This window comes from Neopsephotus bourkii, unplaced genomic scaffold (assembly GCF_033783945.1).
Source record: "Neopsephotus bourkii isolate Nb327-2 ecotype Australia unplaced genomic scaffold, CSIRO-AGI_Nbou_v1 NB_1154, whole genome shotgun sequence".
Lineage (NCBI taxonomy): Eukaryota > Metazoa > Chordata > Aves > Psittaciformes > Psittacidae > Neopsephotus > Neopsephotus bourkii.
Genome location: NW_026901640.1, coordinates 2,353,012 through 2,364,599, shown reverse-complemented (window position 1 = coordinate 2,364,599; position 11,588 = coordinate 2,353,012). Strand labels below are relative to the sequence as shown.

General features: G+C 55.9%; 1 protein-coding gene across 1 annotated transcript; it reads right to left on the bottom strand.

Annotated features, from left to right (window-relative positions):
* Positions 1-1,838: 1,838 nt before the first annotated feature.
* On the bottom strand, positions 1,839-11,588 carry WDR81 (WD repeat domain 81). Its single transcript, XM_061363404.1, has 10 exons — positions 7,922-11,588; positions 7,605-7,712; positions 7,304-7,494; positions 5,361-5,551; positions 4,963-5,128; positions 4,655-4,808; positions 3,763-4,452; positions 3,461-3,606; positions 3,110-3,289; positions 1,839-2,251 (listed from the first exon to the last, which is right to left on the bottom strand). The coding sequence occupies exons 1-10, from the start codon at positions 11,463-11,465 to the stop codon at positions 1,925-1,927; spliced, it is 5,697 nt and encodes a 1,898-aa protein (XP_061219388.1). The 5' UTR covers positions 11,466-11,588; the 3' UTR covers positions 1,839-1,924.

Genomic DNA, 11,588 nt, shown 5'->3' with positions numbered 1-11,588 from the left:
CCCTGTGGCCATGTACCCGAGCAGGAGGCAGTGATGCTCAGGATGAGCTGAGCCAAGAGCAGCTGGTACCTCCCCTGGGGCACAGCACACACATGGAGGAAGAGCCTTGGGAATGGGCAGAGCTCCAGTGGATATGTGGAAGCCACGGTGACCCTTCCCAGCTCTGCCCATGTCCTCAGTGTGAGAGCAGTCACTAAGGAGCAGTAGGGAACGCTAATGGGATTGCAGCAGCTTTTCCTTCCCAAACACCCCAGACACTGGGAAGGAGGCAGGTTTGAGCCCTGCAACCAGAAACCACTTTGGGATACGCTGCTGCAACTTAAGGAGCTACTTCCATTGGAAAGCAAATCCAAGTCCCCGTGCAGCAAGGTCCTACCTTACATCCAGGGCATCCTCACAGCATCCCTCCTCCAGCTCACCCAGGAACACAGGAGGTGCCTGAACACACAGTTGGAGCTTTGGCTGCCAAAGCAGGAGACCCTGCCCCACACCTGGGCCCCTCCAGCACAGAGCTGCCCCACACACTCCCCTCTGCATCTCTTTCAAAGAGTTTATTAGAAGTAAGTATTTACATCTATTGCAAATGGTTAATAGGCAACACGGGACTGAGAGCTCCCCTTGGGTAGGGAAGGACAGCAAGGGCCAACCGCTCCCCTCCCCACCCTGCCTGGAAGCAGATTGCAGCCTTCCCAACCACAGGTTCCTGACAGGAACCAGCAGCTGGATCAAAGCCCTTTCTCCTCCCAGGACAACCCACAGCAGGCTCCTCCTCTGCCCAAGGTAAGAGCTTCCCGCTCCCAAATACTGGCTCTGATTAGGCTGAAGGATGGATGGGAAAAGGGTTGCAATACAAGTGAGGCAACTGCTCCTACATCTGGGTCAAAGAACATTCCCCTTGCTTTTGGAGTGGGAAGAGAGGGTGCTGGTCCCAAAGGGAAGGTCAGAATGAGACCATGCTGGATCCTGCCTCCCGGTTTTCATGCTGTAAGGGCACTAGGGGACAAAACTGAGCACCTTTCTACTGTCCTATCTTCCCAGGAGTCTGACCAGCCCTGCCAGTGTGTGGCACACAGGGCATTCCTCACCCCTCACACAACCACGGGATGCAGCACTGCAACAAAGAGGCCATCCCTATCCTAGGGCTCCAGAAGGCAAAATCCTCATGGAAGCATGTAGCTGTGGCCTCCCTAGAGGGCCATGTTCCCATCCCTCTGCAGCAGCCCATTCCTAAATGAAATGGCAAAGCAGACGGGGTTTGTGACTTGGCTGATTCCCATTCCAGTCCTTGCCCTGGAGCCAGTAAGGCAGCAGAAGGGCTCTTGTCAACCTCTCCTCCTCCCATACAGGCTCCAACTCAGCTGGCAGAACCTAAAGTTAACAGAGTGCATGTCTGGGCTTCACACACAGACCAAAGGAGGAGATGCCCAGCACCACACAGCCTTGAAGGCAGCAGTTCCCAGGCCCAGCTTATGCTATCCTAAGAGGAGTGTTCAGTGGTTCAGGAGTGGAAGTGAAGGGTAAGTGCAGATGGCAGTAGCTATACTGTTGTATTCTTGTCAAGGGGCACCTCTTACCCCTTCTTAAAGGGAGGGGGAAAGCTGTGGTCCATATTACTCTGGAGGGCAGCTCACAGTCCCCTGGGGATCAGGCACACATGGTATGGAAAGCTCCAGGCCTCTCTGCAGGGGTGACAGTGACCTACAACGCCCAGTATCTCTCCCAGCAGCAGTGGAGGTTTCTCAGTTATGGCTTTTTTGTCTTCATAGAGATAAGAGAAAGAGGTTAGAGATGCTTTATCACTAACAGCACACCTCCCCCTGCATCCTCCACTCACACACATCTCACTGCCTCCTCCATAAGGAACACCACTGGCTTTTCAGCTCTGCCCCCAGCACCATGGGACAAGCTCACAGGCTGGGGACAGCTATGCCAGGAGGCGGATGATGCCGTTGTCCGAGCCCAGCAGGAGGTGGCATTTTGTGGGCAGCACTGCCAGGCTGGTCAGGGTACCCCGAAAGTTCTCAGAGCTCAGCTTGGTCGTGCTGATGGGCAGTGCTGAGGACTCCAGCATGGAGTAGACACCGATCTTGTTGGCCACAGTGCCCGTGACAACCTCGTTGCCATAGAGGTCAAATGCATGGATGGGTTCAGATGCAGATTTGTAGTGGTGCAAAGGTTTCTGCTCCAGCTCCTTCCACACAGTCAGGGAATGATCCGAGGAGGAGCTGATGAGCACGTTGCCCTCTGCAGCCTGCAGAACAGGAAAGGCCAGTGAACCGAGTGGTGCAATAAAAGCTCCCAACCTGTATCACAGTCTGTATCTCAACCTGCAAATGAGGTTAGCTGCCAGTAATCCAACAGTCACAGTGTAATCCCTTGGGAAAGTCCCAGCCATTTCCAAGCAACTGATGGTACAGAGCAGTATTAACAAAGCATCCAGGTGGACACTGCAAGCTGCAGGACTGTCTGGTAGCTGGCAACCTCCTCTAGGGCTATCCTCCAGAGACAGGCTAACAACACTGCGAGACCCAACACAACTAATTCATCATCTGTATAGAGATTATGACACAGTCTCCCCCTCCATTAAACCTGCCAAATGATTTTCCTTCTCAGGAAAAGGAATTAGGAGGCTGTCTCACAGCACAAAACACTGCTGAGGGCAGGAGAAGCCTGGAGCTGCTTATTAGCTAGTGAGAGGGTAAACAACCCACGCTGCTGAACTTTGTTTAACCTGTGCTTGGGTCGAGGACACTGGAGCCCCGGCCCTGCTCCCTGAGGGTGGGTAAATATGGACAAGAGTTATTCATTAGAGTGACACTCTCCCAGGGGAGCTGTGGAGAAAGCAACACATCTGCTTCTTCACAGGAGATGTGGCTCCTCTCTGCCCCTGCTGCAGACACCTGGGAGGGCTGATCTCTGCTCAGCACAGGAACAAGGGTAAGCTGCTCACAGCACTAAATACAGGGGAGAAGAGCTTAAGCAGCCTCTTAGGGACACAGCACTGATGGAGGAGCACCCAGAGGATGGAGCAGCCCAGCCCTGCCAAGCAGCACATGCCAGGAGGATGCTCCACGCAACCTCAATGAGGGCCCCTGATCGCAGCTCTCACCTTGATCTGCAGGATGTCCCCTTCATGGGCAGGCCAGCCCCGCATGATGAGTCCTGTCCTGGTGTCCAGCAGCACGATGAAGCCAGAGGAGAACCCAGCCATCACACTGCGCCCATTGGGACTGACAGCCAAGCAGCGGATGAGCCCAGCGCTCACCCCGCTGGCCAGGCGAAACTCGTGCTGCAAGAGAAAGTCCAGCTACTGGGGGACAAAACCAAGGGGGATGAGGTATTTAGGGGACAAGAGACCCTGGGATCATGGAACCATCACAAATGGCTTTGAGCTAGGCGTGATGCCATCGTTAAGCACACGGATGGAGGAGGGTGGATCGCAGAGTGCCGGATTCCCTACCTGTAATCCCGGCTTCCTGTGATCGATGAACCGCAGCACAGAGTCTGCGCTGGCCACAGAGATGCTGTGGTAGGGAGGTGGCATGGTGGTCACAGCCGTGATGGGCACTTTGCTGTCCAATTCATCAAAAGTCCGGAGAAGTTTCCCTGTGGAAACACCACAGAGACATTATGGCAGCAGATGGAGGGAGAAGGTACACAGCAAACCTCCAGTTCTCCATAGGAACCATCAGTTCTCAGTATAGCCCCTCTGCCTTTAAGGTTTGGACCAGTTCAACCAACCCTCACCTTTTCCCCTCTTACCTGTGAACTGGTCCCAGATGTGCACGGTCCCATCGCAGCTCACCACGTGCTGTGATGCTTCCAGCTGGCTCACATAGAAAACAGACTTCTTGTGCTCAGCATACGTGAACCGCGGCGGCACCTCGCTCGTGCCATCCCCATAGTTGTACAGGGGCCAAAGGCGGACGGTTTTGTCCTTGCTGCCACTAAGGAAGAAGTCCTCGCTGCTGAGTGGTGCCACGCACTTGATGGCCCCCGAATGCCCTGAGAAACTCTGCAGCTTGATCTGGTGGAAGTGGAAACGGGGGTCGTGTTGGCTCACCCCAATCTCATACTGCCAGTAGGCCAGCCAGTTCCCACACAGCATGTGGGTGCTGCGTGGAAGGTCGTGCTTCAGGGTGTTCTCCTCGCTGGGGATGAAGCCATCAGTGCCAGCACTGAGGTGAAGTAAGCCCAAACCCTCGCGCTGTGTGTCCACAGGGACCTGGATGCGGTTCCCCACCAGCACGCTCCCAAAGGTACCGGAGTGAGTGTCCTCGTGGTGGCTAGAGAAGGGCTCGGTTCCTCGTGTATCCTGGTCTAAGGCCACCACGCTGGGTGTTTGCTCCAGGCTGACGACCTGCAGGCTCTTGGGGTTCACGTTCTCCAGGTAGAGGCTGGCCAGTTTCTCAACCAGCGAGTGGTTGGGCACAACCGTGCGGATAACATCACCTGAACGGGGAGAACGTGGCTTCAAGGGAAGGAATATCCCCACCACCACCCAGCACCACCAACAGCAAAACAAGGGTCAGCACAGGGCTGTGAATACAGCATCCCCCACAAGCCAGCCACATGCTGCTCCCAGCTAAAGCAGCCTGAAGTGGGCTCCCAAACCAAGCAGCACAGATCCCAGGAGATGGTGGCCAAGCCGTACCTAGCAAGCAAGAGAAAGGGATGTAGGTGATGTAGGCCATCTCAGGGTTAAACACCTTCTGTAACTCCATCAGCACGGCTGGATCCAGCAGCTTCCCGTCCAAAAGGGGCACCTCCATCACTGGCACCTCGCAGCTGCTCAGTGACTCCGTCCTCTGGGCAAGAGAAGATACCCAAGACCAGATGTTCTCACCATCACAAGCACAATTACATGCTGCTGACACCAGTAGTGGTGCACGCAGGTATTCCCATCCCATTCCTGCATCTGGGTACAGGGGGATGACTGAGGACCTCTCCCCCATCACTGACCTGCTCCTGCAGCTCCTGCAGCAGTGAGAAGGCCTCAAAGAAGTTCCTCACTGTGTCACTCAAATGCTGCTGCACCATCTCCTGCCCAATCCGCAGGCAGATCAGGGCAATCAGGCTGATGGTCTTAACACACAGGACAATACGGGCCTGGGCACCACTGGGGAAACTGGAGAGGACATCCATTACCAGCCTGCCCTCCCATATCCCTTTTTCCCCTTCTCTACTCCATGCTTCCTACCCTGTTTGTGTTATCAGAAGGTCTTGAGCAGCACAAGCTCTATGTGCATGCAAGGCACACATCAGTGCAGGAGCAGCCCCACAACCACAGGAGCACAAAGACCCATCTCCACATGGTTTTGAGTTGTGCCAGCCCATGCTGAAGGCTCAACAGCACTCACCCGATGGCTGCTGATGTGAGGAAGCCCAGCACGGGGAGCAGCACCTCCTGGTTGATCTTGGGGAGAATGTCCATCAGTGTGGTGTCCGAGAGACACACCACGATCTTCTGTGTCAGTGTCACAGCAGCCAACAGCCCGGCCTCCTTCCGACTGTTCAGCCGCCCACCACCGGAGCCACCACCGGGGGCAACCTGCAAAGGGAGTCATTGAGGGCCAGGGACACCACTTCTCCAAGCAGGACACATCCCAAGATCCCCCGAGCTCAGCCTCAAAAGGAAGAGGAACCTGAGCACTGAGTCTCAGCATCAAGGGATGAGCCTGAAAACTGACACGTGGATGTCAGCGCAAGAGATGAGCCTAAAGAGAATGGGGCACAGCATTCCCCAGGTCATGGGTATCCTCTGGAGAGCATCTCCCTGCAGGATGCTCCCATAGATGGGAAACTCAAAGGGCAAAGAGACAACCCCAGACCATCACCAGCATGGGTATTCTTTGCCAATATACAAAGAGGAGAAACCTAAGTCACACATAGAGCAAGAATCAGCATCTTCACCCCACGGCACATTGAGCCTGGATGCCCAGACTGCAGAGGAACAGCCCTTGCATGAAATACCCAAGCACAAATCACGCTGCTAACATCTAGAAATGCATCTGCTGATCACTTCATGAGGCAGAAGAGCACGTCCTGGTTTTGCTGACACCACACTGATGCTGACAACAGCAACGCCAGAGAGTTAACAGCATCAGCAGCAACACGAAGAGGTTTCTTTCTGGATTGTCCTAGTTCCTAACTCCCAGACAAATCAAACACCCAAGAACAGAGAGAGCCAGCAACAAAACCCACAAACACATCCCAGTTTCCACTCTGTTTCTTGTACACCTGCCATCTTCCAGCTCATCACAGAGGCTCTTCCTCTCCCCAAATACCCGCTCTGCCAAATCCTGCAAGAAGGATTCCTATCCTATTCGTGACCCTTACGCTTCATTGCTTTAATGTCAGGTTGCCAAATGCTGTCCACAGGGGTATTAATCCCCCCAGTGCCCCCAAGGAATGAGTCCAGTAAAGCAAAGCAGCACAGCTGGAGCTGTGATTGCAACTGGGTGGAGAATGATTTTGCTGAAAAATGGGATTTTTGCCCCTGAAAAATCTCCCTTTGAACACTGGAAAAACTGACAATGCCTTTTGTTTCCTTTAAATGAGCAGCTGTGGCCTCGTTGCCTCTCTGTTTAAATGATCAGGTTTCCATTAAAACAAGAAGCCATAACCAAAGTGTTCAGAACCACTAAAAAGGAAGCAGTGTGACAAATAACCCTGCTAAAAACATTCAAACCTGGGGAGGTTTCGATGACGAAAAATGGTGGTTTTTCACCCATTTTCTCCTTGCTGTCAGCCCTGAAGTTCAAGCTGAAAAGCCTTGCCAGTATTTCTTATCCAGTTGAAACCCCTCCTTTAGCCTCTCATCCCCTATCTACCCATACAGGCCTCCAAAGCACTCGCTCCAGCAATCCCACAGCAGCCCAAGCTGCTCCTGCAGCCCGTTATCACCATCCCACCCTCTTGCCAGCTCTCTTGGTGGGAACACTCACCCAGCAAAGCAAAAGGAAACCTTTCTCTCTGGTTTCACACATACCAGTGTGATAGGGAAAGCCTCCCAGGGATGCAATGGGGAAGGAGGGGCTGCAGCAACCCAGTGTAGATCCATGGCTTGCTGAAGAGCTTCACTGGAATGAATATGCCTCTTCCAGCTGCATCGGCACAGCCCTTCTCATCCAACACATCCAGATCTGCTCAGCCCATGCTGCCCAAGGTGGAGCTTAACCAAGCACATGTATATATGCAGGAGGCTCCTGATGAAGCTGGATGATCTGTGCATCCCCCCTTTGTGCCCAGATACAGCTCCCACCCCAACACATGTGAGAAGAGGAAGAAGGGCAATACTAACCAGGTAGCTGATGTAGGGCAGGTACTGATAGGTGAGGACAGGCTCTCCATACAGGTATGCCACGTGCAGGAGACAGGCCAGCACTGGCTTGGACACTTGATCTCCCAGCACTGGCCTCTTCTGATAGATATTTCCTGTGCTCAGGGGACTGTTCTCATCGCTGCTTGGTACAAACTGCTGCCTTGTAGGGCCTGCCCAGAGACAACACCATGAGCTGAAGCAGCAGGATACCCCCAAGGCACCCCCAAGGCACCCAGGAGGCTGGTTGGGGGCACAGCCCACCCCAAGGAGCAGATATTACCAACGTAGCAGGACGTGAGCAGGCGGAGCAGGTTCCTGGCGATGAAGCGGGACGTGACGGTAGGGCCCAGCTTGGCTGAGAGCCACCTCACCATCTTACAGGCTGTGTCTGCAAAACACCAACAGCCCCAAGGACAGAGCTAGCGCTGGGCTGCTGCCCAGAGCCTGCCTGCTCTGCAGGCAGCTCCCCAGCTCTCAGAGCCACACACTTCAGCGCAGACCTTGCCTTTTACACCGGTGTCACATCGCTGGCCCCACTTCTTCCCCTTCTCCCACTCCCTGCTCTACAGGAAAGGCTCAACCCCAGCAGGGTCTTACCCAGGAGTATGGTCTGCTCTTTGTCATCAGAGTGATCCGGCAGCTCCTCTCCCTCTGCATCCTCTGGCTCGCTGCTGTCATCAGCCAGGGTGACATCCACAGAGGCACCGGCATCCACGGCCACCGTCAGCTCTGCATCAACTGCAGAGTCATCCTGCTCCTCTTCATCGCGCTCCTCTTCCTCCTCCTCCGACTCCTCGCTCTGTTTCAGGTCCTGGCTGCTGTCCACTGACTTCAAGCTGCTCTTGTCCTTCTGGGAATCCCCATCCACAGGCCTGTCCTCTCCCAGAGACACCTCACTGGCACTGCTCTTGTCACTCAGCCGCCCCAGGCTGAGCGATTCCTGCTCCTGAGGCTGCAGGGACTCCCCTACATAGAGACCACTCTGGAAGTCCTCGCTCTCAGGCAGGTAGGCTTGGTCATGGAAGCTGACACCAGAGGTGTAATCGAGGAGGTCGAGCGCAGCCGAGCTGTGCTCCACGTCCATTTTGATCTCCTCCCCAAACACACACGACACCGGGCTTTCCCCTCCACTTTCATCATCTTCAGCTGCACCCAGGAGGGATTTGCTCTCCTCCCGTGAGCCCTCGATGCCAACCAGAATCTGCAGGATGTGTGGGAGCAGGTTGAGGAGGAAGGGCTGCAGCCCCAGGCGCACGATGAGCTGGGCCACAAAGCAGTCTGTGTAGAGGTAGAACCTGCCGTGGCGATAGCAAGGGCTTTCATACGTTCCAATCAATGGCTTGAGCAAGTACTTATTGGCATTCTTTGGGCCGAGGGATTTAGCTATGGGTTCAAAGAGGTACCACGCTGCGTAGACAGCGGTGTTCTCCTCGGACATCAGGGATAATATGAAAGGCAGGAGGATCTCCAAGCCTTCAGGAGTGATTTCAGAAAGGATCCCTTCCAGCTGCTGCCACAGCTGGAAAACAAGCTCCCGGCCTTGGCCTTCATCCTCTATCTTCTTCGCCTGGTAGGTGAAAATGAACTTGTGCAGGGCTGGGAAGTACGTGGGGAAGGGGACAATAGAGCTGAAGGGACTGAGGAGCTGCGTGGGACAGGGCGGAGGGAGGCCCTGGGAGATGGGTTTGTATTCAAACAACTGCCCCGTGCCCTTGCCCAGCCTGGGCTTCAGCAGCTTCTCCACCGGCACGCTCAGCTGCAGCAGGACATGCAGCACGTGCTGCAGCGGGGCCGGGATCTCCTTGGGGTAATAGCGACACAGGTTACGCACCAACAGGAACCGCTCCAACAGGGACGCGTCCGGCTTCGAAGGACGAATCCTGGGTGCAAATACAATCTCAGCTACCAGGATGCCCAAAGCTTGCATATCCCTCTGGAAGAGGTCTGAAATACCCAGGGGGGGCTCTTCCCATGGCTGCTCCATCAGCTGCATCTCACTGCTTAAGCCTTTGACCAAGAAATTGTCCAGTTTCTCCAGTTCTTCCAGGGCCTGGAGCGGATTGAAGCCTTCGGGAAGCGTGATCTTCATGTCAGCCTGATCCACAGCACCCGCCTTGCTCCAACGGAGAGGTCGGACCCCTGAGGTTTTGCCTTCGGTGGCATAAGCAGGGAGGGTGGAGGGCTGTGCTGGTGGCACCGTGGCGCAGGGCTGATCAGCAGCTCTACTGGTAGCAGGAATTGAATCCAAAGCTTCAGTACCTTGCTCTAAATCATCCTCGCCGATCATGGATTTCTCCCCAGACCAGCTGGTTTCACTGGGAGTAGCCTCCAGGACCAGCCCATTGACTGCATCCGTCACTTGGAGATCCTCCATAAACACAGCCTCACGGATGTTCTGGACCAGAGGCCGGGTGATGGCTGGAGCTTCAGCTGGTGTATAGGCAGGTCCCACCATGCGCCTGGGATGAGGCTGGTCAAAGAGCTGCACGACCCCATACGTGGTCAGATGCGTGTGGTTGTCTACTAGGTGGAGGCAGACGTTCTTCTCCTTGACAGCATCCTTCCCCAGCAGCTTGTACCCGAAAGTGAGGTCAATCCAATGGTGGAGGTCCTGAGACACCTCCCTGCTCTCCAGCAGCATGCGGTGGACTTCAATGAACTCCTCATAGGAGCTGCACCAGGAGGGCACATCCAGGTCGGGCATATCCGGATGGATGGATCGGAAGATGGAAGGGTCAGTGTAAAACTCTGGGATGCACTCATCCGGTGTCCAGCTCTGCATGCGCTCCATGCTGGCTGGATACTCGTTGGGCTCCCATTGGGACCTCACGTGGCAGCACAGCACTGCCTTGGGTGTCCTCCGAGCCGTGTACACGTAGTAGGTGATATCCGAAAGGACATCGGAGATGTGATGGGGGACGTGGAGCTGCTCCCCACTTGAACCACCAGCAACAAACGCCTGCTTGGTCATCTCATAGGTGAAGTCCAGCTGCTTGTCCCCCTTGTTGAGGCGGAACTTGGATTTCCGTAGGTCCCTGAACTTCCCATTTTTGGTAGTGAAGTCCACAACCCACGGAAGAACCGGGTGATAATTGGGGTCTCCCATTCTCCTTCCAGCCAAGCTGTTCAGACGCATAAGGTAGTCAAAGTTGCTGACCTGCCCGTGTACCCACTGCAGCACCAGGTCTCTGAGGTCCTTCTGGCAGGCAGCACACCTCGCCTCCTCCCCTCGCACACTTTGCTCACTCATTCCTTCCAGACCAGCTTCCACATTCACTTCCTCCTTCTCCGGTCCCTCGTACTCCCTGAAGTTCACCCGGAGCCGGCTGCACAGCTTCTCATCCACAGCCACATCCCGCAGGGAGAAGGCCCCACAAGCCAGACCCGCTTGGTGACAAGCCTTCATGGCCTGCAGCACGTGGAAGAGGAGGAAGAGGATTTTAGCGTGGCTGTTGGTGAGCTTGGCCGGGCTGAAAGTCACGATATCATGCAAACAGTACTGCACGTAGGGGTAGATGACATACACCATATCCGCCGACTCGAGCAGAGCTTCAGCCTGCAGCACGTTGGGACAAGCCTTGGTGGCCACCAGGCTCTCCTTGGCCGGGGAAGCGGCGTGTGCAGCCTTACCCACCTGCAGCACGGGGCAGCCGTAAGCCTTATGCAGGGCCGCCCGCAACGCGCCCAGCGCCGGCACGGTGTGCGGTGCCTCGGCGTGCCGGTACGGCCGCACGTAGCGGCGGTGAGCCCGGCACCACAGGTTGCGGTAGTTCTGCGAGGCCACGCTCTGCATGAAGCCGTGCAGGGTCTCCGTGCTGCTGCTGCCACCACCGCGCTGCTCCCAGCCGGGGGGGTGCACCCGCAGCGGGTACAGCAGCCGCTCCTTCCGCAGCCCGTGGATCTCAACCCGGGTCCAGCCCGCAGGCAGCTTCTGCACGGAGTGCTGCAGGAATGTCCTCACCTCCATCTCGCTCAGCCCCTCCGGGCGCGGGCACAGCCCGGGAAGCACTCGGCGTTCCTTGAGGCTCGCCAGCCATTTGAGGGGGACGAAGGCGGTGACGTGGGTCCTGTCCGGAGCAGCAGCCAGCTGCCGGCGGTCGATGTTCAGGTCCTTCTCCACGCTCTGGAGGAAGCCATCCATGCTGGATGGAGGAAGGAGCGAGGGGAGGAGCGCGGCGCTGGCCTTGGCCTCCCCAGCTCCTGCAGAGCCGGCGGCACGCGGTGAGCCTCACTTCCCCATTGCCACCTGGGGGGGAAAAATAGA